This window comes from Podarcis raffonei, chromosome 9 (genome assembly GCF_027172205.1).
Source record: "Podarcis raffonei isolate rPodRaf1 chromosome 9, rPodRaf1.pri, whole genome shotgun sequence".
Classification (NCBI taxonomy): Eukaryota; Metazoa; Chordata; class Lepidosauria; order Squamata; family Lacertidae; genus Podarcis; species Podarcis raffonei.
Genome location: NC_070610.1, coordinates 22,717,527 through 22,743,524, shown reverse-complemented (window position 1 = coordinate 22,743,524; position 25,998 = coordinate 22,717,527). Strand labels below are relative to the sequence as shown.

General features: G+C 45.2%; 1 protein-coding gene across 2 annotated transcripts in view; it reads right to left on the bottom strand.

Moving 5' to 3' along the window:
• The window catches only part of LIMCH1 (LIM and calponin homology domains 1), a 215,049-nt gene that overhangs the window by 7,007 nt on the left and 182,044 nt on the right, over positions 1-25,998 (bottom strand). For both annotated transcript variants that reach the window (XM_053403907.1, XM_053403908.1), the window contains 14 exons: positions 25,430-25,648; positions 22,552-22,621; positions 20,803-20,984; positions 19,123-19,228; positions 15,471-15,499; positions 14,057-14,140; positions 12,138-12,230; positions 9,889-9,993; positions 9,194-9,330; positions 7,506-7,627; positions 6,697-6,820; positions 4,891-4,983; positions 3,429-3,537; positions 2,232-2,334 (listed from right to left, as the gene is read on the bottom strand). In XM_053403907.1, coding sequence (XP_053259882.1) covers positions 2,232-2,334; positions 3,429-3,537; positions 4,891-4,983; positions 6,697-6,820; positions 7,506-7,627; positions 9,194-9,330; positions 9,889-9,993; positions 12,138-12,230; positions 14,057-14,140; positions 15,471-15,499; positions 19,123-19,228; positions 20,803-20,984; positions 22,552-22,621; positions 25,430-25,648 — 1,576 coding nt within the window. The remainder of the gene's footprint in view (positions 1-2,231; positions 2,335-3,428; positions 3,538-4,890; positions 4,984-6,696; positions 6,821-7,505; positions 7,628-9,193; positions 9,331-9,888; positions 9,994-12,137; positions 12,231-14,056; positions 14,141-15,470; positions 15,500-19,122; positions 19,229-20,802; positions 20,985-22,551; positions 22,622-25,429; positions 25,649-25,998) is intronic.

Genomic DNA, 25,998 nt, shown 5'->3' with positions numbered 1-25,998 from the left:
CTCGATGCAGTTACTCAACCAGGGTTGAGAGATTAGGAGAAATGCACACCTTTCTCCCACTTCTCCATGGCTCCCCCCTGATCCCCACTAAGTGAGCACACTGGTGTTTCCTTAGCATTGCAAAAATCTCAGCAGTAGTCAGCAACTGGAAACGGGAACGTGGTTTTCCGTCAAATCGCCGTCTACTTTCTGTCCACCCTTTCACAGAACAGGCTATAGCAGTTAGATTCAAAGCCGAATGAGAATGTGGGATTGAAATAATTAAAGCCACACATCTAAATGATAATTTATGCATTGTTCATTTCATTATTTACGACAGTTCCTGGCAAAAACGTGCGACTCCCTGGTGCAAATTGACTGTGAAACTATACAACAGTGCCCTCTGCCTTTCAGGATGTGGAAGTGTTTCCCAGCGCAAAAAGCAGCTTCTTAGAATTAGTTTTTTTTCCTTCTCATTCTCTTTATAACAACACACTTTTTCTTCCCCGGAAAGAGGAGAGGTACATCTGTTGTGGTTCCCTTCTTTACTCAAAGCATCTGAAGGAGCGTCTCCACCCCCATCGTTCTGCCCGGAACTGAGGTCCAGCGCCAAGGGCCTTCTAGTGGTTCCCTCACTGTGAGAAGCAAAGTTACAGGGAACCAGGCAGAGGGCCTTCTTGGTAGTGGCACCTGCCCTGTGGAACACCCTCCCACCAGATGTCAAAGAGAAAACCAACTACCAGACTTTTAGAAGACATCTGAAGGCAGCCCTGTTTAGGGAAGCTTTTAATGTTTGATGCATTACTGTATTTTAATATTTTATTGGAATATATTAATATTTTGATGGAAGCCCAGCCAGATGGGCGGGGTATTATTAATAATAATAATAATAATAATAATAATAATAAAGCATGCATCATGGAACGTGAGCAGCCATACCCTCTGAGCCAGCTGGAACTGCCTGCCTTCTGCTAAATTTGCAAATGAGCTAGGCAGTGCTAAAAGATCAGTGCAAACAGGTGAATGCAGAGAGGCAGGAACAGCCTCTGTCGTTTCCTGGCCTTTTGCACTGAATTTTGAAAGGAATCAGAGCGGTTTCTTCTGCCATTTCCCACAGCCTGTGGCTGCTCCAGAGCCAGTTTACAAACTCACAATGGTGGAATATCAAGACTGCAACCTTCCTGCAGCTACGAGTATCTTGTGGGTTCACAGAACATGCCAGCATCCCCTCTTCCACGTGCCAATGGTAGTATTTTATTTTACTGCGATCAGCCTCTTAATATCCCGTTAGCTCTAGCATTTAGTACTGTTGGTTTCGCAGTGCTAGATTATTTCAGCTCTCGGTACGACTAACCAGGAAAAAGATTGGGAGGCAAAACCTACAATCTCTAAGTCACTCTTTGTGAGGATCACTGCTCATTGTGGTGCGGTAATGAGTGTCAGACCAGGACTGGGGAGACCTAGGGTGAGATTCACCGAGTGACACTGAGCCCATCATATTCTCTCAGCCTAACCGACCTCATTGGAAATAAATTAAAAACTGTCCAATAGCACCTTAGAGACAAACTAAGTTTGTACAGAGTATAAGTTTGTACAGAGTATAAGCTTATACCCAGAACAAACTTAGCTGGTCTCTAAGATGCTACTGGACAGGTTTTTTATTTATTTCGACTGCATCAGACCAACATGGCTACCCACCCGAATCTACCTTATTGGATCGCAGTGGAATAAAATGGGGGTCTGGGGCAGGCAGGAGGCAAGGAGAAAGAACCATATTTCCTTAAAGGAAAGGTGGGATATAAATGGAATGAATGAATAAGAACAGTATACAGTTTCAACAAGAAATTAAATCATTACAAGATTATATGTTGGACATACCTGCAAATAACCACTTGCCCATTCACCTGTGAGGAGTACAAATTGCCTACATCTGATCAGTTTTAGTAAAATGTGAGGTAGGGTCGTATCACGCCATAATTAGGCACTTTTAAGTCCTACTGATCTCGGGGGAAACTTGCATTTTCTCCAAAGGCAATCATGCAAGACCTTGAGGCACCCTTGCCATGAAGTAAACCCACTAACCACAGTGCGAATTACTTCCAAGTTCATGTGCACAAGAGGGTGGTGTAAAGTGCCTCAGGGCACTTTTGTCGTTTGCACATCTTTCAGGCAACTGATGCACCACAAATGATTTATCTCAACCGGTACCACACACAGTAAATATCATGTTGAGACCAGTCCCCGGTACTTACTTCTGGATCTGATGTAACAATCATTGCAGTTGAGAAGACCACTTCTAATCCGGACGTCTGTTCCGCTTGCTGCATCTCCAAGTTGCCCCTTGCAGATTCCACACTATTTATTGACAAAGAGTGGACATAATTAAAGTTAAATAATACATTCATCGGGATATCTAGGGATATGCTGTAGGCCGCCCAGAGTGGCTGGGAAAACCCAGCCACATGGGCAAATAATAATAATAATAATAATAATAATAATAATAATAATACCCAAACTATGATGCTTTTATACCAGGTTAATTGTCATGGTGCCCATCCACCAAGAATCCTGGGATCTGTACTTTGGTGAAATATCCCTTCCCTTACTCCCTGTCACATGACTACTGTTCCCAGAATTCCCTAGAAATTAAATGATAGCTTAAGTCAGTGGTGTGGATACGCCATCTGGGTGTGCATCTTTGTTTGCTACATCTTCACATTGCTCCAAGTGTTAGGGCCTGGACTGAGGAGAAACGGTGGAGACTGCCGCCCCTTCTCCTGAACCTTTCCAAGAACAGGAGGACAGTATAGATTTAGAACAGTGGTTTGCAGAAGGGCACAGTTCAGAGGCTGCAGAGGGGAGAAGCTGGGAAATACTGGGAGAGGGACAGCAGGAAGAAGAAGAAGCACCAGGGGAGAGACAGCGGATAAACTCAGTGTCTCTGGAAAGCATTCCTGACCTCCCCTTCTCCCAGGACCAGGCGTGCATTGAGGGTACTAGAACAGAGAGCTCAGAGTCAGAAAGCTCAGATTAGCCGACACAGGGGTGATGTAGAATAGGAGAGACGGCGGGGATGGGACTTTACTCAGAGCAACGCCATTATCTTAGGGAGACTGCCTTCCTTCGTTGCTCAATGTGAATTATTGAATAAATTGCTTGGTAAGAACTTTTATTGTTTATCTGCTTCTTGGCTGCCACCCTGGGAGGGATCGGATTCCCTGAAGCCTGACATCAAAGCAGGAGAATTTCTAGTGGTTGCATTGTCTGCAGTAGCTTGCCACATAGATGGCTCAGGATGGTGGAGCATCCATCACCAGAAAGAAACAGAAGGTATAAGCACCTGCAAGGCAAGTTGCACTAAACCTCCCAACTGTGCGGAAGGGAACTGCCATGCAAAAGACAACAAGCAGGCCATCCTTTAGGGAGAATACAGTTCTGAGGAATCCTACCCTGAAGCACTGAATATGGAAATAAAGACCGAGTGTTTCGATAATCATGGCAGCGCCTTTCCCAAGAGGCTGTCCGCAGCTAGAGCAGAGTTTCTTTCCGCTGACAGACCTAAAAGAAAGAAAGAAACGACAAAACCAGATTCAAACATTTCCTCCCATGCTGTGGCCCCCGTGAAAATCCTCTCACTCACAAAGCTGATGTTTGGCTTGAGAGGAAACCTTCCGCTGCCTTGAAAAGGCTGGTTTGTCCTCCAGCTAGCCAAAGCGTTGAGGACCTAGCGAGTGCTCAAACCATTCATGGCCAAACCAGCCATGGCTGAGGGTCTCTCACACCCCAAAGGTGGGGCTCCTCTCCTACATTCTGAGAAACACTGTACTAAGGTGACATTATGGACAGTGGCTGCCTGTGGTTGGCAAGGATAGCGCATCTCCTGGAAAAGAGAGACATCTTCACCAGAGTAGCCCAATGGACAATGAACATACTGCACCACAGTTCATTTCGGTTCTCTGTCAGTTGGATGGCTCAGGAAGGAACTGTTTCTGGCTGAGACACACACAGGGCTACAACCATCATAGCTACAGCATGAGCTATTCCTCTTAGGCAAGCGCCATGTGGATGTGCTCCATATTTGTGGTGGTTTGATAGGATCCTGTGCCATTGAAATTCTACTCCGTATTGATCCAGATTCCAATGTATAGTTAGCAGAATAACAGCTGAAACTCATTGCAGGATTCCTCAAAAAATAGACCAGAGGCAATTGTATTTCATCCAGCAGAGCTTTACTGGTACTGAAGGCAAATGAGCATAATGGTCACAAATCCAATACATTCCGGATTGGCACTGTCCGTAAGAAATCCAGTTGCAGCAGACTTAACTTAAACTTACAATAGCTTATAGTAAGTCTAAACCTTAACACTAAGCATACTATGTACAGAACACCACACCAGAAGGAAAAGAGATAGAAAGAGAAAGTGAAACCCAGGCTCCTTCTGGCCTTACTTGTATAGTCAGCATGACCATGACAGAAAGAGATAACAGAACCAGTTTAAGCCAGCTGTATTCAGCTTCTCTGAAGGAATAACCCAAACAGCATGAACCTTCTGCTTGTTTCTTTCACACAGAGAAACTTCCAGAAGCTTCCAGAACCCTCCTGAATTAAGTAGAATAGGAAAGATCTCTACACATCAGATCAATACTTTTTGCACTAAGAATTGCAAACTGACATCCTAAGACAACTACCTCCTTTATGTTTTGCCTCCACTCCACATGGCATTCGAACAACCTCCCATTATCTGTAGAAGCAGCTCCTAGATATTTTCCAGGGTGATAAAATACTTTTGGGAACGTCTTAATCTATGCCACCAGTCCTACGCCTCAAAACTGCGCTCACCAGTTAGGAAGTTTGAGCTGGAATGAAAACTCTGTAAAGCAGCTCATTAGTTTGTGAAAATCCTTATTGACCTTTTGTACCTGTTGGGTGACTGGCTTTGAGTTGTAGGAGAACAGGGTGATGATGATGATCGCCCAGCTCCAGAGCTCTCTCGACAGCCTGCCCTGAAACAGAAACAAAACAGGAGGGAACTCTGGTGAAGCAAGTCCAGCCCCACAACAGAGAGTCAGGAGGGATCCTAATGGGGCAGGAAATGGCACTGAGCCTCAAGCACTGAGCGTCCTCTAGGAAGCCATTCTGTTGCCTCAGGCAGGGCTGGTGCATTGACAAGAGTGAGGATTCATGCTGCAGGCCTGAGTGGTCTGGTGCAGGCTTTGGAGGTTGAATAAGAACCTCTCTCCCTGCATCTTGTGGTGAACTCTTCTTGCACATGGTTTCTTCAAATGGAAACAGGGGAGTCGTAACTGGGTAAAAAAACGCCTCCGCGTATAGTCAGAATTATCATTGTAGGACAAAAGTGTGGCTAGTATTCCGCAGGCGAGAAGGATTGAATTAACTCATAATGATAATAAGGGGAAAAGTAAAGGTGAAGAATCGCTGGACAGTTCGGTCCTGTCAAATTTGACTATGGGATGTGGTGTTCATCTTCACTTTCAGGCCGAGGGAGCTGGCGTTTGTCCACAGACAGTTTTCCAGGTCATGTGGCCAGCATGACTAAACTGCTTCTGGTGCAATGGGACACCATGACGGAAACCAGAGTGCACGGAAACATTGTTTACCTTCCCGCTGCAGCAGTACCTATTAATCTACCTGTACTGGTGTGCTTTCGAACTGCTAGGTTGGCTGGAGCTGGGACAGAGCAATGGGAACTCACCCCGTCACGGGGATTCGAACCGCCGACCTTCTGATCGGCAAGCCCAAGAGGCTCCAGTCATGTCATGCTCCTCTCCTCACTGCTCCACACTCTGAAGCTGTACAATCCAGGAACATTTTACCACATGACCCATTGTTTCTACGGTCTACCCCCAGATGTCACACTCCCTTCCCAGAGTGGCTTACTTGTTGTTCTCGCTTAGGGAAGGGTCAAACACGAAACTTAAGGCAACCTCTTTCTCTTCCCCGGGGTCTCTGTCTCAGTGTGGTCTGTGATATCATAGCTGATTGTATGCTCTCATACTATGCTGATTAAGTCATGGAAGCCTCTGTTACCTACCTCCTTTTTATAATAATAATAATATTGGCATTTTCATTTTCAAAAAACACTGTGTGATTTTACATATCTTTACATTACCTATGGGACGTGGGTGGCACTGTGAGTTAAACCACAGAGCCTAGGGCTTGCCAATCAGAAGGTCGGCGGTTCGAATCCCCGCGACGGGGTGAGCTCCCGTTGCTCGGTCCCTGCTCCTGCCAACCTAGCAGTTCGAATGCACGTCAAAGTGCAAGTAGATAAATAGGTACCACTCCAGCGGGAAGGTAAACGGCGTTTCCGTGTACTGCTCTGGTTCGCCAGAAGCGGCTTAGTCATGCTGGCCACATGACCCGGAAGCTGTACGCTGGCTCCCTTGGCCAATAAAGCGAGATGAGCGCCGCAACCCCAGAGTCGGTCATGACTGGACCTAATCATCAGGGATCCCTTTACCTTTACATTACCTATATTCTGACTCTCTCGAGTCAATGACTCCCCCCCCATCCCTCCCAACCCAACTGACTTTCTAACTTCCAATTGTAATTTCATCCGCATATCTCATTCCCCCATCCACCTTTACTTTTGCTTTGAGATTCCGTATCATTGTAAATAAGTTTCTAATTTTAACTGACAAACCTTTAAGCCAGTCCTGTTAGTGTTGTTAAGTGTTGACAACTCTGTTACCTACCTCCTCATTTCTCTTGCAGAACTGACCGGCAGACTTAAATTATGTTCCGACGGAAAGTTTTTCTGTTTCGTGTCTGAAAGACGTGGGCTCTGTTTACTTAATAACTGCTGATTCCACGTAACATCTGGAGAGAGAGATTCAAATTAGGCAAAAATAATAATAATAATAATAATAATAATAATAATAATAATAATAATAATAATGGGGTTGTTTGACAGGGGACATTTCTGAATACGCACACACACTCAAAAGAAAGACATCCTAAAGCTTTGAAAAAGACATATAGCTACATTGCTACGGTTGTCGAGCATGGAGAGGGTCATTTTTCGAGCCTTTTGCACTTCCAGAAAACCTCTTTATTGAGCGATTTGTTTCCAGGGAGTTTAAGGGACGTTCCCTGAAGCAACTGTCATTCACGTACACACCCAGAGCATTTCTTCTTACTTTCCTTATCACAAGGTGTCTGGCTTATTTTGCAAGCACGCTTGTTATGTACCAAATTCACTTTAAATGTGGAAGCTGAATTTCATGGTACGTGATTGAATTCCACAAGTGAAATAGCAACAAGAGCCTGGAAAGTTCTCCGAAGATAATTTCTGAGCAGTGGTTTCTTTTTCTTTTAAACCCCGCATTGTATAAAGAGGTTGGATTCTGCACAAAACAACTCATAGTATTTTAATTCTTTCAATCTCCTCTAAATTTAACAATACATGCAATACCAGAAAGGAGAATAGTAGATTTTATTTTCACTGCAATTAGTTAGGAGAGAGTTGTTGTTTTGTAAAGAGATTTAAAAAGCTTTCACGTACCCTGGCACAGTGGCAAAGTCATCTCAGTGGGCTGTAGACGTTCTGTCCTGGACATCTGTGGGGGGTCTTGCTCATTTCCTCTCTGTTTACTGGTTCTTATATATTCTTCTTTATTTACAGTGCTGATAAACGTAAAACATAAAAAGGTAGGAACAATATGGAGCGATTTCATAATCGCATTTGAAATTAGGCTTGATGATGCCACAGCTACCCATATGGGAAGGCTCAGGTAGCTTTGGTTTTGGCAGCACACTCTTCCTCTGATAAAGTATTGCATCTGACATGATATGAAAATCTGTTCGCTCTTAGCCCTGGTGGCAGCTGTTTTGTACATGAAAACCAATCAGTGATGTTATCAGGTTGAATCCTGACAAGACAGAAGTACTGTTTTGGGGGGACAAGGGGCGGGCTGGTGTGGGGGACTCCCTGGTCCTGAATGGGGTAACTGTGCCCCTGAAGGACCAGGAGAGCAGCCTGGGAGTCATTTTGGACTCACAGCTGTCCATGGAGGCGCAGGTCAATTCTGCATCCAGGGCAGCTGTTTACCAGCTCCATCTGGTATGCAGGCTGAGACCCTACCTGCCCGCGGACTGTCTTGCCAGAGTGATGCATGCTCTAGTTATCTCCTGCTTGGACTACTGCAATGCGCTCTATGTAGAGCTACCTTTGAAGGTGACTTGGAAATAACAACTACAGTGGTACCTCAGGTTACATATGCTTCAGGTTACAGATTCTGCTAACCCAGAAATAGTGCTTCAGGTTAAGAACTTTGCTTCAGGATGAGAACAGAAATCGTGCTCCGACGGGGCAGCGGCAGCAGGAGACCCCATTAGCTAAAGTGGTGCTTCAGGTTAAGAACAGTTTCAGAACGAATTAAGTACTTAACCTGAGGTACCACTGTAATCCAGAATGCAACAGCTAGACTGGTGACTGGGAGTGGCAGCCAAGACCATATAACACTGGTCCTGAAGGACCTACATTGGCTCGAACTACATTTCTGAGCACAATTCAAAGTGTTGGTGCTGACCTTTAAAGCCCTAAAAGGCCTTGGTCCAGTATACCTGAAGGAGTGCCTCCATCCTCATCATTCAGCCTGGACACTGAGGTCCAGCTCCAAGGGCCTTCTGGCGGTTCCCTCACTGCAAGAAGTCAGGTTACAGGGAACCAGACAGAGGGCTTTCTCGGTAGTGGCACCCACCCTGTGGAATGCCCTCCCATCAGATGTCAAGGAAATAAGCAACTATCTGACTTTTAGAAGGCATCTGAAGGCATCCCTGCTTAGGGAAGTTTTTAATGTTTAATGCTGTATTGTGTTTTTAACATTCTGTTGGGAGCTGCCCAGAATGGCTGGGGAAACTCAGCCAGATGGGTGGGGTATAAATAAATTATTATTATTATTATTATTATTATTATTATTATTATTATTATTCTATCTAATGGCAAACATGTATGTGTCAACCTGTCCACAGAGCATCTTAGGATAGGGCAGTGACACTGGGCAAAGACACATATCACAGGCTTCCTGTTGCCAGGCTTCTCTGTCATATCCAAAATAAAACTTCCATATCTGAAATTAGACTTCGGTACCTTCCCTAGTGGGAAGATGGCTCAAGCGGTTTATGCATATATTCTTTTGGAAGAAACACCTGTGCAGGCACACCCCATGAAATGTTATTTCTTTTACACACCTCATATTCTCCTTCCATGGTTCACATTCTTTGCTTTTTGAAAAGGGAACACCATCTTGCTCAGAAAATAAATTCTTCCGAGTTCTATCTTCCTTTTGCTTATCTTCCTCTTCAGAGTAGCTCACGTCCACCATATTCTACAAAAAATAGAAATAAAGACACTGATTTTTTTTAAAAAAAGAACAGCCTATTTATTTAACAAAGAAAAAATGGGGGGGATTATTTTAAAAAAATTAAAAGTACATTATACTTTCAGGATTTGACAGAGATGGCAAAAAAAAGTGTATTTAAAACTTTTTATCCCTTCACCTCCAACAAGTTGTGCCATAGTGTTATAGTCTCATTTGATTTCACCCATTGAACAATGCCACACTACTGCCCCACCAAATCACCCTCAACGTCCAGCTATTTCAATGTCTGAACTTGTTTGGCCAGCTTCTCATTTCAGACATAGCTATATAATTCTTCCATTGCACATTCATCCTCAGCCTTCCAAAGATTCTTTCCACGAAGAGAAGGCTAAATCCCAAGTCATTTTAATTCAATGCTGCTTTCAAAGCAGACACTGCAACCAGATCCCTGAACTGCTGCGCTTGGCGGAGTTTGGATGACGCAGAGATGACACCCACCCACCCCGATCTGACTCCTTTTTTTGTCATCCCATATTTCCCCCCTCATTTCACCAGCAAACTCACCACAGTCCCATTTCCATCCGTCACAGAGGAAGACGTGGACAAGGGTTCCGCAGAGCTCGAAGTGACTGTGAATGGTACCACAGTGTCCTCAATGATCTTGCGTTCCTAAAGGAGAGGCAAGGATGTCGAAAGAACGAAATGGTGAAAGTTTGGCAACAAAACCCAGCTGCATCATTAGGAACCAGGCGATAGAAGACTCAAATGTGCCCTTTCCCGATTTTTCCCCGGGGAGGAATGGAATGCAGGGAAGAGTTACAGGGAAGGGGCTGGAAGTCAGATGTCAATGAACATGTTATAAAATAATGTGTTTTAATAATAAATGTAATAAAATAAAATTGGGCCGAAAAACAAAGGATGTAACTCCCCTGACTGGATCCCATCTGTCAGGGAACTGTCATCAGAATAGGGGCGGGAAACAGAGGGGCAGTTGTGTTACAGGGAGCCTCCAAAAATCTTGAGAAGCAGTTCCTCTTCCAGTGATGAGAAAATCCCCACCTCCAGTGGGGAAGAGGTGAAAGGACCAGAGGATGCTGGTGGGAGCCTCAGCACCACTTCTGGCAAAGCCGACCAGGAGGGAAGCACGCCCCCTCCATCGTCCACCCTGCGCAGAAGTCTAAAGCGCAAAGAGTGAAGGAAAAGGCTGGGCATAACGAGGCTTTTACGCTGGAGGAGGTCCAGGAAACAGGCACTCCCGAATTCTGTTAGTGATTGAGGCAGACATGAACTTTGGGGTTCTGCACTGTAAATAGTTTGCACCTAAATAAAACCTGTAAAAGGCAGGTCAGAGTCCTGCCTGGTTACTCGTGATCAGCCACCCTTGCCATCTGACACCATCATAGCCCAGCATTCATTCATTTATTTATTTATTTTAAATTGTTGCTACTGAGAATTTCCATGGATAACAAAGGTACATATACCATCTCATAGCCCAGCATTTTGCTTCTCATAGCAGCCAATCTAATGCCTTTGGGAGGCTTACAAGTAAGGTAAGGGGATTCATTCTGATGTGTTTGCAAGGAGACTGGATGATACAGTGCTGAAACCCCACACTTCCCAGTGCACTTTCCTTATTGCAAAAAATCCGATCTTACGGGGAAGTGGGGTCATTGCGCAAAACCTCCCAGTCAACTCTTAACTGAACAACCTGTCCGTATGTGACTGAAACGCACCTGAAAAGAGCGAGACTCTGGCAACAAACCCGGTTTGGAAATAAATGACGCTGCTTTTTTAAAAAAGCTACTGCCCAGATCATAAGAAGTCATAGTTCTGCTAAATTCCGTGCTGGTCAGGCTGCAAGTGGAGCTATGTGGCCAGTTCTGGGGTCACATTTGAAGGAGGACATTGGCCAACTGAAGTGTGTCTAGGAAGAGGGTGACCAGGAAGATGAGCAGTTCAGAAACCATTTCCTGTGAGGAACCGCTGAAAGAGTTCAGTATATTTAGCTTGGGAAAAAGAAGGTTTGGTGAGCGGATGGGGGAGGGGGGCAGCTAAAGAGCTGGACTAGAACCAATGGCTGGAAAACTGCAGAGAAGTAGGTGCCGGCTAAACTGTAGGATAAACTTCTTAATAGGAAAAGCTGCTTAACGGCGGAACAGACTGCCTCACTGTGGGAATGTCGAGGAAGGTAGGAGAGGATATATCGTATTTTGATATTATCCCTCCTCACTCACGCTAGTGAGCGAACAGCAGAGCACATTCCCTTTTCAACTTATTGGAAGCAAGTTGATGATTTCTGCTTATGGGCTCCATCCTATGTGAAGGTTGATCCATGTGCTGGCTGAGAGCCAGCAGAGTGACAATCCAAGAGAGAGATGGTTGCATAGCCAACCTTTTTATCTGGTCAGCTAGGGTCACACCCATCTACCTGGTCACACACAGGGGGAGGAAGCTCCAGAGCTGGTATGACAGGAAGTCCTTCCTGTCTGGAGCCACATTCCCCTGTGTGTCCCTTCTAGGCAACAGGAAAATGTTGTACTTGGCTGCTCTCCCACACTCAGGAATGGTAGGCTCTCCTTTTCTGGAGAGGCTAGGGGCAGCCATCTGCCAGGGACGCTCTAGTTGCATCCTGTATTGCAGATCCTGCTCTAAGCAAGGAGTTAAGACTAGCTGACTTCTGAGGACCCCATGATTCTGGCAAAAAACACACACCAAAAAACAACCCAACCCAAGGACAAGGCAAATTAAACACTGTATTACAGCCACCATGATAAAGGTACAGCCACATCAAAGCTGTGTCTCTGCCTTCGTACCTCCTCATAGTATTTCCGCTCCTCCTCTTCAACTTCCTTTTGAGCCTTTTCCCATTCTTCTTTCAACTTGTCCTGCTCTTTCTGATACCTTTCCTGCAGAGAGTTCCAACACAAGCTGTTAACTCGGGAATTACGGGAGGAGGGAAATTGTTTCCTCAACTGGGTCCAAAGAAGAGCTCCAAATGAATATTGATTTGGAAATGCAACTGCTCTTTGATCAGTAAAAGAAGAAGAAGCAAGACTCGCTAGAATCGAGGATTCCTTCAGAACGAAACAGCAATAAAAATGATATTTGAAAAACCTTAAAATTTAACATAAACCCCCCCCCCCTCAGGAGTCGCTACCCTTCCTCTTCTATAATGCCTGGTTCAGTGTTTGACATTTCATTTGCCTGCGTTACAGGATGTGGAATGGGAGTTGGGGAAAATACACTGCAATGGCATAACGAGGGACGAAGTTTATTGACTTATGCACTGAGGAAAAAGAAACATGGAAAAGGGAGGAAGCAGAAAAACTGATACAGGGAAGAACAGAGAAGGCGAAGGATATACAGGGTGAACATTGACTATTTGTTTCAGAAAGTTGCTTGTCTGTTTGCTGTGCATTCGGACATCTCTTACGGTATTGTAAACAAATTTTACGTGATGGTTCCTGAGATCACATAGCAGGTTTTTGTCTATGTTTGGATAAAATGGGCTACTATTTGGAATCAAGATGGTGGACTGAACCTTTCAAAATTGCACTGATTTTAAGGGCTGATTTCAAAACTGCACTGTTTTTTTTGTTTCATTGTTTCTTAGAATTCCCAAGAAACTGTGGGTATGAGGGTGCTAGTATAGATGCAATAGTGGGTGATAAAGATGGCATTCAGGTATGAAAAAGCTGAAACATTCTGCTTTACTTTTCACAAAGTTTTAGTGCCTCCTCCAATGACTATAACATCAGCTATAGTTCTATGAGATCTTTTGGTGTGGGCAAAGGATAAGACTCAGTGCTGTAAGGAAAATCAGCTAACTTTTAGAAATACCCACTAAAATTAAAAAAATGAAATCTCCCTAAGCTAGATAATATATTTTCAGTCCCTGGTCCAACCTTCAATTTTATATTCATCTCAAATCATAAGGCAGCATGGCTATGACATGTTTGATTAGCAGGTGAACATATTTTGATTGCTATCTGAAACAAAATCCATTCTCAGCCATAAAACAGAAGACAAAGGAGGAGGGAGGGAGGGAGGGAGGGAGGGAGGGAGGGAGGGAGGGAGGGAGGGAGGGAGAACTAACAAAAAAATCCACTGTACTTGGAAACATGGGATATACATTTTCATTTGGCTAGGTTTGCATCCGAGTTTAACTGAGGTTCATAGATATATTGACTTTGGCAGTAATCTAATCAGGATAAACTGCTGCCAGTAAAATTTTAATGAAAGATGAAGAACTATGTCTGCTTATAAGATAAACAGACAATGTATAAAGGTCTTAAGTGGAGAAGATGACAACTAGCCAAGTAGTTGATTGTTCTAGAGTGGAATTATTTTCTAAAAATTGTACCCATTCTCAATGAATACCCATTTTCTGAATTAAAAAAGGAACCCTTCAAATCGTATTCACTTCCCAACATCCCTATGCCTAGCCCTTTAAAATGTGTATCATTAAAATGCATATCATCAACACCACTATGTTGCACTTCTGCTGAGAGTTTTGTATGCTTTTCTCTTTCATGGAAAAATCTGGGAGCCAGTCAGGCTAGATGAATGGGGAGTCAAAGGATTATGTGAATAATAAGGACATGTGGCTCAAGTTTTAAGGAAAACTTCTCAACTATGGAAAGGTATACTTGGGAGAAATTTCAGAAGCCACGACAGTCCTCGAAAACCAGGTGGGATACAAATGTAATAAACAAATAAGGATGGGAGGTACCTGAAGTACACGTTCCTGTTCATGCTGCCATCGTTCTTGTCGCTTACGCTCCTCCTCTGGGTCCCAAGACCAGCAACCAAAGCGCTGAAATAAAGTTGATTGATCCCGTCAAAGGCTAGGAATACATATCAGAAAACAAGAAGTTCCATGCTGCTTTCAACGTTTATTACTTTAAAACACACACCCACACCCAAATATATTCTGAAGATGTTTAAAATAGACACACAGAGACCAAAAAAGCCTGAAGCATTTTCTTTGGGAATAATAGGAACAGAGGTCCCCCAAAAGTTGGTTAAATTGTTTATGTACGCCATGGCCGCATCCAGAATTCTGTGCCCACAGAAATGGAAAGAAGTGCAGTGGTACCTCAGTTGTCAAACGCAATCTGTTCTGGAAGACAATTTGACTTCTGAAACGTTTGACAATCGAGGCGCAATGGGAGGTCGGCAATTCCATTGAGAAAATGGAGAAATGCACCTTGGAAGCCAAGGTTCCAAGGCGCGTTCCAAGGCGCGTTCGAAAACGGAAGCATTCACTTCCGGGTTTTTGGTATTCGGGTTCTGAATCATTCAGCTTCTGACATGCTTGAAAACCGAGGTTCCACTGTACCAACGGTAGAGGAGTGGACTTTGAAATTACTGGACTATAGGGAGATGGCGAAAATTCGAGGGGAGGGGAAACCCCTCAAATATATTCACACATACGCATCATCTCTATCCAGTAAGGGACAAGAAAAGTTCTACCTATGGAAGTTGGCTTCTGCGTGCGCAACCAGCGTGGGGACAAATATGCCCAGAATGCAATTTCCACTAGCCCCATTGTCATTGTTCAAGATCTGGACCCATATATGTCTATGTCAACAGAGGAGTGCTGGGACCAATCGATACAAATGCACCTTTGCATTTAGTGTGCAGATTTTTAAAAATGTAAACAGCAGCTGATAATAGGGTGAGAACAGGCATGGAGGCGGAAATATAATCCTTTGCTCCCTTGCTGTGTTCTTGTGGAAAATTCCTCCTCAGAAGGTGGTATTGTGAGAATGCCCCACCGGTGACAATGCCCTGATCCCATTAATTCCCACTGATCCTATCTGCGTTTTTAAAACAATTGCTTATTAAATGGAAAGATGCACTGAGTGCCACATGTAGTTTGGCCATCAACAATATTTTTAAAAACTGTGTTCTAATTAGGGCTGGAGAAAGCATTCGACTTCTTGGTTTTCTTCTTTTGATCTGACACATTCCAAATGTTGTGGTTTCTAGGCACACAGAACGGAAGAAAAATGCTGAAAATAAATTAATTGATTTAAGGCTTGGGAAAGCCAGCCACATAAGTAATTCACAATTAAGTCTGGGAACAAATAAAAAAACCCAGGTGATACTTTTCACAAGAGAAAAAAACCCCCAGAACTTACATTTGATTTGTCACTGTTCTCAGTGCCAGCTGCATGGAGAGAAGAACAATTGCAATTAAAAATGCCAAAACGTAAGCTTATTTTTCAAATGAGAGGCATCATTTATTTGCATGTATTTTTACACCCTGCCCTCCAACCTTGAAAGGGTTTCCAAAGCTATCAATTTAAAACGGACAAGTTAAAACTGCAGCCATTAACCTCAGATTTTGGCAGGTTCTTGGGCAAGGTGTCCTCATCTCCCTGAATGGGCTTTTGCTTCCTTGCAGCTCTCTCCCCCCCCCCCTTGCCCTCTCCCTCTTAGGGATGCTTAAGATTTCACACTGCCTACACTATTAAGCAGGGACGCGGGTGGCGCTGTGGGTAAAAGCCTCAGTGCCTAGGGCTTGCCGATCAAAAGGTCGGCGGTTCGAATCCCCGCAGCGGGGTGCGCTCCCGCTGCTCGGTCCCAGCGCCTGCCAACCTAGCAGTTCGAAAGCACCCCCGGGTGCAAGTAGATAAATAGGGACCGCTTACCAGTGGGAAGGTAAACGGCGTTCCGTGTGCTGCGCTGGCTCGCCAGATGCAGCTTTGTCACGCTGGCCACGTGACCCGGAAGTGTCTCCGGACAGCGCTGGCCCCCGGCCTCTTGAGTGAGATGGGCGCACAACCCCAGAGTCTGTCAAGACTGGCCCGTACGGGCAGGGGTACCTTTACCTTTACCTTTTTACACTATTAAGCAGGTCTTCAGTTTTCACACTTCTCCAAAATTTGAAATGCAACTCTGAGCTCAAGACACATGCTGAAGTACATTTAAAAATCAGCATTTTGGGGTAACTGACATACCAAAAAAGTGTGATTCTTTGTGCAAGTTTCCCCTCTCTTTCTAAATGTGCATATTGATGGAGAAATGCAAAAGAACAAAGGTGTGAATGAACTCATGAGAAACTGGCACAGGCTGGAAACCGACTGATCCATCTATCCCTATTTGCCCCAGGCCCAATGTGCTGCAGAATACCGTATTTTTCACTCTATAAAACACACTTTTTCCCCTCCAAAAATTAAGGGGAAATGTGTGTGCGTCTTATGGAGCAAATGCAGGCTCCATGGCTTCAGCGTTGCTTTCGCTGTGCGCACCGACCCCTCTTGCTCTCCAGGCTTCAGGGATAGCTGCCCGGAGCCTCTGGAGCACAGCGGGAGCTCCCGCTGCATCCAGAGGCTTCGCGTTGCTTTCACAACTGGAGAGGCGCTGCGCAGCTTTCCCTCTCTGCGCTGCGCCTCTTCAGCGAAGCGGGAGGGGAAATGGAAGGGGCTCCTTTTCTCCTGCCGCTTCGCTGAAGGAGAGCTGCGCAGAGAGGGAGAGAATTTTTTTTTCTTGTTCTCCCCCTCTAAAACTAGGTGCGTCTTATGGTCTAGTGCATCCTATAGAGCGAAAAATATGGTAGGTGCCCTTTCTCTGTGATCCTGTCACTCACTGAGCTTGGAGAGGACAGGTGACAGCAACAGCAAGTAAGGGGGATGAATAGCAAGGCCAATGGGCTCAGGGTCAGAGGTAAGTCGCCTGCTTAGCAGTTGCCCAGTTCTGCCAATTCCTGACGCCGACCTCTTTAGGATGAATCCATGCAGAAAAAGATATCAAGAGTCTACAAATCTTTCCTTAACAATCTGCAACTTTTTAGAGAGAGAAACCCCCTGAGAAAGCAGACAGACAGACCTTCCACCAACCTCTATGCAGATGGAGAAAGGACAGCATCAGCATTAAGTCAACTTCAGGTTCTAAGCTACTGCTGGCTACCAACAGCTACTGCTTTTGGCCACATCTGAGTGCCACATGCTATCTAAGCTCTATTTCCCCCAATGCTGAGCCATGTGGGGAAGGGAATGTGTCACTCCAGTGCCACAGTTACCAAGAGAGCTCTTGCCATCTTTGGTGAGACGGTTTTGATCTTGACAGCTTCACAGTATTATGGAGCGAATTTACAAAGTAGATAGTGGCATGCTCTGTTATACATCGAAGGCGAGCTCTTTGCCAACTACGCGACTGGGAAAGGCACTCTCTACGAAAGCAAGGAGGATGGGCAGAGATACCAGCTCTGGACACGTTCTAGAAGACACCTATGTGGCATAGCAAGAGGGCAGGCAGCCGCATCCGAGGCCGACACTTTACCTGACTGTGAGAAAAATTGGTAGCGCCGCCAGGAGTTCCGAACCTTAAGCGGAACTCTGGGGCTGTTGGGCGACTCTAGAGTGGACGGCAGGCCGGGGGGGGGGGACGGGACAGAACAAAACAAAAGACACAACACTGTGAAAGGAAAGCAGAGACCAGAGAGCAGCCAAGAGACTCAGGAAGATGATTAACAAATCTTGTGAAAGTGGGCTGGTTGGTTCTAGCTTCCCATGGAGATCAAGCGAGGGCTGTCCCAGGGAAGATGGAGCAAGCTTGTTTTCTCCCACCTTGGAGGCCAGAATCTGAACCAATGGCTTCAAGTCACAGGAAAGGAGATTCCAACTAAATATCAGGAATAACCTTCAGACTGTAAGAGCTGTTTGACAGTGGAATAGGCTCCCATGAGAGGAGGTGGACTCTCCTTCCTTGGAGGTTATTAAGCAGAGGCTGGATGCCCCTACTCGAGTGCAGGCTCAACTCCTGACACACCTGTCATGTATTTGAGACTCCTGCATTGCAGGGGGTTGGACTCGATGACCCTCAGGGTCCCTGACAACTCGACAACTCCATGATTCCATGTTTGAAAGCAACTAGAAAATGGCAAAACTAATACTGTCCTAGGTGCAACATGTATCCTTGATATGTTACTCTCATGATTGTTTTGATTGCAATTTGGCTGCTTTACTTATATTTCGTAGCCCGTCTTAGGCCCAGAATGATGGGAGAAAAGGAAGGGGCAGAATGAAGACTGAAGAAATAATAAATAAACAAAAGGTTTCCATGGTGCTTCTTGTTGAGGGTCTGAAGGCACTCTACAGTCCCTGTTCGCCCAGTACTTCAGTCTACAGAAGTCTCCTCCTCACACCTGCCTGCTGTCAGTGAAGGAACGGTCCTAGGAAAAGGTATCAGCCTTTTTCAGGGACAGTCCTCACACTTCTGGCTGCCTGTTCTGCTTCTGAATAGAGGTTAAGAATACCAGAGCAAGGGTGAAGTTGGTTCAGTGCCTCCAGGCTGCTGAAAGATCACAGTCCCATTGTGATTCAGCTTTATTCTGCCATTGCCAACCATGGGAGAATTCTACTTGGAACACCAACTCCTTTCTTCATGAAAGCCAGCAAGCAAGTGAACCAACCAAGAAGTCCTCAGTTAACTGTAGTTTCCCCCCTCAAACTCAGAAATTATCGTAAAGAGTTTTAGAACAAGCCAACTTCAAAACTTGTCTTGTGATCCTGGCTTGTTCTGAAACTGTAAACCATGGTTCCCCCAGTTTGGATGAAAAATAAAACTGTGGTTAACGGAAGACTTCCTGGTTCGTTTGCTCCTGACATGGAGAGGGGAATGAAGAGGTTGTGTGTGTGGTCAAAAGACCTGCCATAACTTGTATTTTTTTTTTAAAAGCAAAAGTATGATGTTACAGATTTGTCCTCTACCCCTCTGGCAAATCAAATGTTCAAGGATGCACTGAGACTACACCCCTAATTCTTCCTCCCCACTTCCTGTTTCGTTTACCTTGTGGGGCAGAATTCTGCAAAACCACTTGGCTCCTCTCGGGGATTATCTTCAAAAGTGGAAATATGATTCCTCCATCTTGCACAGGGGCTTCCAAAGTCTCTACCTAGGCCAATTTTTGAAGACTAGAATCAGTTCTAAGACAACAAAATAGAATACAAAATATAGACCCTCCTTGTTAGCACTGCCTATCGATGGATTTCTTAGCTGCACTAATTAAACAGTCTAGGCTGTATAAGGTAAGCAGGATATTCTGCCTAACTTGCATTTATTTATTACAGAATATATGGTCTGCTTTTTCTAACCAAACAGATGCACTGAAGTGGCTGAAAGTCCTAAAGACAGACACATGGAAATCACAAAACAGCTTGTCTGAATATAATTGCTTTAATTTGTTTATGAAAACAAATGAGGACATCTAAACATTTATTTATTTTTTGCTTGTTTATTTGCACTGGCTGACATGATTCACAATGCATTTTCGCTTATCACCTCCTTCCTGTGTAGTTACAGTCCTACATTTGTCCGAACAGGAATATATTAGACTAAATTCCCAGCTCTGCAGATGCATAAATGAAGCTTGCTTTTTAATCTTCTAAATCTATTTGCAAGCTAGAACTGACTAACAGAAAACTCTTCTTTCCCTTTTGTGTGAACTCTTTCCCATGAGGGTACACATCTCCTTGTGGGAAAGAGGAGCACATTCCATCTTCACATGGTGGAAATGCAAAACGAAAACCAGCTGTGTATCTTGCATTTTGCTGGTCTAGACAAGACGCAAAATGTGTCATTAGGAACTATTCTGTACTCTCAAAAAAATTAATAATAGCTACGTATGGGCCCTGTTCTCTAGCGGCAGCTAGACTGGTGACTGGGAGTGGCCACCGGGACCATATAACACCAGTCGTAGGATCTACACTGGCTCCCAGTACGTTTCCAAGCACAATTCAAAGTGTTGGTGCTGACCTTTAAAGCCCAAAATGGCCTCGGCCCAGTATACCTGAAAGAGCGTCTCCACCTCCATCCTTCAGCCCGGACACTGAGGTCCAGCATCAAGGACCTTCTGGCCGTTCCCTCACTGAGAGAAGTGGAGTTACAGGGAACCAGGCAGAGGGCCTTTCTCAGCAGTGGTGCCCTCCCTGTGCAACACCCTCCCATCAGGTGTCAAGGAGAACTACACAACTTTTAGAAGACACCTGAAGGCAGCCCTTTATCAGGAAGTTTTTAAAGTTTGACATTTTATTAGGTTTTTAATATGTGTTGGAAGCTGCCCAGAGTGGCTGCAGCCATCCAGCCAGATGGGTGGGATATTATTCTTATTCTTATTCTTATTGCAGTGTGTGGCAAGGGAAAGTTTCCCTCATTTGTATTGTTGAAGGGCAGTGAAACTGAAGGGGCAGCGCTGCTTGGTCTGCTGTTCTCATCTTGATGAAAACCATCCTTGGGATGTTATTAGCACAGAAAAGAAGAAGAATTTTTCAGACTAATAGCAGAGTGCAGGAGGAGGGATTTTTATTGGGATTATGGCAGTGGACAGAAGAATTGACCCTCCCAGTGAAAACCAGCTCCCTCATTCCTGTTATCTGATAGAAAAGAATACCATGATGTAGTTTTTAACCAATGCATTAAGCCTCATGTCTAGAATCATCCTCAACTGTACGTTTTAGTGCATCACGCTACCTTCTGGATAACTGGTGCTTCTACATCCTTCAGTTGCCCCCTTTCAAGTTTCTTCGGCTCCTCATTTGAGCCCATTTCCTTGCGATGATTACTGAGGGAAGAGTTTGTGACGGAAGAGAACTCCGCCATGGCCACAGTAGGGCTGGCACGGGAAACGGTTGTGCTGCTGAATTCTTTGTGGTCTGAAGAAGGATTGGGGGAACAAGGGAAAAGCAAACCAAAAAAAATCAATCAGGACGATTAAATAAGAAAGAGAAGTGCAGCCTCATGTCAAGAACGTTGAAAATGTTATCCAATAAAAAGACACACAGAAAACATTCAGAAACGTTTATCTGAGCATATACTGTTGCTTTGTTTTAATTCTCATTTCATGTAATTGTTGCATGTCATATGTCTAAGTGTGTATAAGAGTGTGTGTGTGTGTGTGTGTGTAGACACAGAGAAGAAGAAAAATCCAAGGTAGACAATGGCCACTATTTCTAGAAAGCAGAAAGAATAAACAGGGCCACAACTTTCAGCCAGCTAGAAACACTGCTTTTTTTCCTAAAGAAAATGTTTAGGGGTACTCTCATTTTCCTCCTCATACTGAAATACTGTCCCTCAATGAGGCACAAAAGTTTTAGGGGTATGTCCCCCCCAGAAAAAAAGCACTGGTTAGAAATATGAAGTTGACTAAAGTGATGCCCCAAACTATCAGACAATACACTCAAAAGATTCAGTATTACTTTAATATAAATACTTTTGCAGATGATCAGCAGCATCTAAAAGGAGGCATTCCACCTGCTTTCACATAGAAAGGAATGCCTCTCTTAAGATGGTTCCCACTACAAAACATACCTGCAAAGGATAAAAACAAAATATTGCATGCCTCTTCCTTCAAAATTTACTGATTTATCCACACATAAAGGTAAAGGTAAAGATACCCCTGCCCATACGGGCCAGTCGTGTCCGACTCTGGGGTTGCGCGCCCATCTTGCTTAAGAGGCCGGGGGCCAGCGCTGTCCGAGAACACTTCCGGGTCACGTGGCCAGCGTGATGAAGCTGCTCTGGCGAGCCTGCACCAGCGCAGCACACGGAAACCCCGTTTACCTTCCCGCTATAAAGCGGTACCTATTTATCTACTTGCACTTAAGGGTGCTTTCGAACTGCTAGGTGGGCAGGAGCTGGGACCGAACGACGGGAGCTCACCCCGCCGCGGGGATTCGAACCGCCGACCACGCGATCAGCAAGTCCTAGGGGCTGAGGTTTTACCCACAGCGCCACCCGCGTCCCTATTATCCACACATACATAGCTTTAATAATTAAAAAGCTAATAACTAATTTAAATTTCGTTCCTATTTCCCCTCACTCTTAATTTTAGGGTCGTGGGTTCAAGCTCCACATTGGGCAAAATCTTCCTGCATTGCAGGGGGTTGGACTAGATGATCCTCGTGGTCCCTTCCAACTCGACCGTTCTATGGTACTTCTATGATACCTGGAGGGCATCATACTGTTGACCTGCTGTTGAAAGTAATGTGGGGTTTTTTAAATCAAGTTTTATGCATTATATACTTTCCAAGTTATTTTCCATGCAACATCATAACCCATCAAAAGCCTTTTAAAACCCAGGCGGAAACAAACACGATGTTCACTGCTGTAAACTGCTTAATTACAAGTTAGCTTTCTTTCACAAAACCTCTAGAGGGCACTGTTCATGTATGTGTATAGACAAAAACCCCATACAGTATAATATTCCTTAAAGCAACAAACCTGGAGACAGTATTTCTGAATCAGTTTTCTCGTTTTGGTTGATTGATTTAGCTTCTTCCGTCAAGACGCCCTGCAGAGAACATTTATATTACTGTCGATCCACAGTCAGAACAAATACAAACTTTTGTGTTTTTCCTCATGCAACAGCATAATTTGCTCCTCCAATTCAGAGTGGCCGGGATGTTAATTAAGTCACGTATTTTAGAGCAGTTACACACTGGCTTGAATTAGACTGATTCGCAGCGATGGTTATTGACCCGAACAGCAATAACAACATGCAAATGGGAATGAAGAAAACATCAAACTTTTTGTTTGGTTTTCCATCACAGAACAATATTCCAAACTTTTATATTGGCCATGCTTCCATGCCACACTAAACTGCAACTGAGTGCAATGCAATTGAGCCCTTGTGATCCACAGTAAGCCCTGGGCTTGCATATTGTATACCCCTTTCCTCTCTTCCACCTGTGTGACTGGAAAGAGAAGTTTGGAAGCCTTTGCTTCTCCATGGTCTGTCGTTTTGTATGAAATTACAAACTATGGTTACCCTTTACTCTGGTTCGTTTGAAGAAAATTTGAAACCATTCTTTTAATTTGGCCTTTACAAAACAAAACAAACATAGTTCTGTTCATCTTGCAAGAGGCTAGCAAGGACCGCCGACTCAGGCTGCAATTTATCCCATCTACGTGAAGGACCAGACAGCGCTGATTGGCTGGCCGAACCAGCCCCTAAGAGGAGGCCTATACAAAGCCCACCAGATTGGCCATTCGCTGGCAGGTAGGCAGCCAAACCCTTGCCCCTTCACTGGATCATCGCAGGGCCCGTACAGTGGCCAGCCATTTAAGGTAAGCAGACTTCCCTGTGAATGGCTCTCATGTAGAACGGGGTTCCATCTAAACGACCTTAATTACACTAATTTTATTTCCTTGTTAAAAAAATATATATACCCTATCCCTCAACCAAGTTCCCAAGAGCATCTTACAAAAACCAAGGATGCAATACAATTAAAATGTAAGTGCCATACAAACTATTACTTTTTAAATCTCAAAAATGATCTAACCCATGTGAAAAGAGGCTCTCCCCCCCCCCAAATCGACATCCCACGTAAAAGACCTAAGTTGCTGGCCCATTCCGAGTAATTAACATTGGGTCTCCTATTCTCCCTGTGGGCTCCCCAAATCTGCTCTGTAAGGGTTGCCCAGTTCCCGGAGCTGAATTTGAGGGTTCCTTGCACTGTGTGCATGTAAGTCTGTTGCATCACCAGAACTGTGGTGTTGGATATGGCCCAGCTGGTGGGATCTGCTGACAAATAAGCTGCCATGTGTCTGGGGAAGCATTTAAAGTAGTAGTAGTAGTAGTAGTAGTAGTAGTAGTAGTAGTAGTAATAATAATAATAATTTATTATTTATACCCCGCCCACCTGGTTGGGTTTCCCCAGCCACTCTGGGCGGCTTCCAACAGAACACTAAAGTACAATAACCTATTAAACATTCAAAGTTTCCCTAAACAGGGCTGCCTTCAGATGTCTTCTAAAGGTTTGGTAGTTATTTTTCTCTTTGACATCTGGTGGGAGTGCGTTCCACAGGGAGGGTGCCACTACCAAGAAGGCCCTCTGCCTTGTTCCCTGTAACTTGGCTTCTTGTAGCGAGGGAACCGCCAGAAGGCCCTCGGCGCTGGACCTCAGTATCCAGGCAGAACGATGGAGGTGGAGACGCTCCTTCAGGTATACTGGACCGAGGCCGTTTAGGGCTTTAAAGGTCAGCACCAACACTTTGAATTGTGATCGGAAACGTACTGGGAGCCAATGTAGGTCTTTCAAGACCGGAGTTATGTGGTCTTGGCGGCTGCTCCCAGTCACCAGTCTAGCTGCCACAGTCTGGATTAGTTGTCGTTTCTGGGTCACCTTCAAAGGTAGCCCCACACAGAGCGTATTGCAGTAGCCCAAGCGAGAGATAACTAGAGCATGCACCACTCTGGCGAGACAGTCCATGGGCAGGTAGAGTCTCAGCCTGCGTACCAGAGGGAGCTGGTAAACAGCTGCCCTGGACACAGAATTGACCTGTGCCTCCATGGACAGCTGTGAGTCCAGAATGACTCCCAGGCTGTGCACCTGGTCCTTCACAGGCACAGTTACCCCATTCAGGACCAGGGAGTCCTCCACACCCACCCTCCTCCTGCCCCGCCAAAACAGTAGTGGCATGCAGTGATTTTTTTTGCAGGGAAACAGGGACAGAGGAGCCAGCTTGCTGGGGCAATGGAGGGAGTAATGTCATGACCTCGCCTCCCTCCTTAAGCTTGGCAGAAGCTTCCCTTTGGGAAGGAGGCGCCAGGCATTAATGCTTTAATACTCTAATTTACTAGGGACGCAGGTGGCGCTGTGGGTTAAACCACAGAGCCTAGGACTTGCCGATCAGAAGGTCAGTGGTTCGAATCCCCGCGACGGGGTGAGCTCCCATTGCTCGGTCCCAGCTCCTGCCCACCTAGCAGTTCGAAAGCACGTCAAAGTGCGAGTAGATAAATAGGTACCGCTCTGGCGGGAAGGTAAACAGCGTTTCCGTGTGCTGCTCTGGTTCGCCAGAAGCGGCTTAGTCATGCTGGCCACATGACCCGGAAGCTGTACGCCGGCTCCCTCGGCCAATAAAGCGAGATAGCGTCGCAACCCCAGAGTTGGCCACGACTGGACCCAATGGTCAGGGGTCCCTTTACCTTTACCTTTACTCTAATTTACTGGGAACATTCACGGGACTAGCCTAGTTCCTAGTCCACTGATGGCACACTATTGGTTTGAAGGACACCTAAAATGCACTGTGAAAGAGAGACTGAAAGTGGGTCCACCCCCATTGCAAAGCACGGCCAATCTGATGGCACGGTCCTTACCGTCTGCGCTCTGTCTTTGCTGTGCTCAATGAGCCGCTTTAGGACAAGCTCGGTGCTACGGCTGTTTTGTTCCCCCTCCACTGAGGAACCGTCCACCGCACTGTTGGACTTTGGCGATCGGCTTGGCGAAGGGGCAAATATTAACGTTGTGCATTCTCTCTCTCGTTCCTCTTCCACTCCGTTGACAGCTTCTCTGTTCATGCTGACTTTTCCATCCACCTGCAGGGTACAATTTCAAAAACCACGTGGGTAACGTAAAACTGAGAGGCCCCAAGGCAAGGTGTATTATTTCTCAGCGGAAAGGAGTGAAAATTCTGTTTGTGGCATCAGTGTTTCTGGCGCAGTGAAGCAGACTTTTAGGGTGCTGTTCCCGCCAGTGTTACAGAAACAGCATGCAAGCCATTTGAGTTAGTGCAACTCCACGTGCGATTATTCTTTCCCAAGTACTTCTGATTCTCTCTTTCCTCCCCTGCTCTCTCCTCTGTTGTCTTCCCCTCTTGTAAAATTTACATTTTAAGCCAGGGGCCAGCAAACTTTTTCAGCAGGGGGCCGGTCCACTGTCCCTCAGA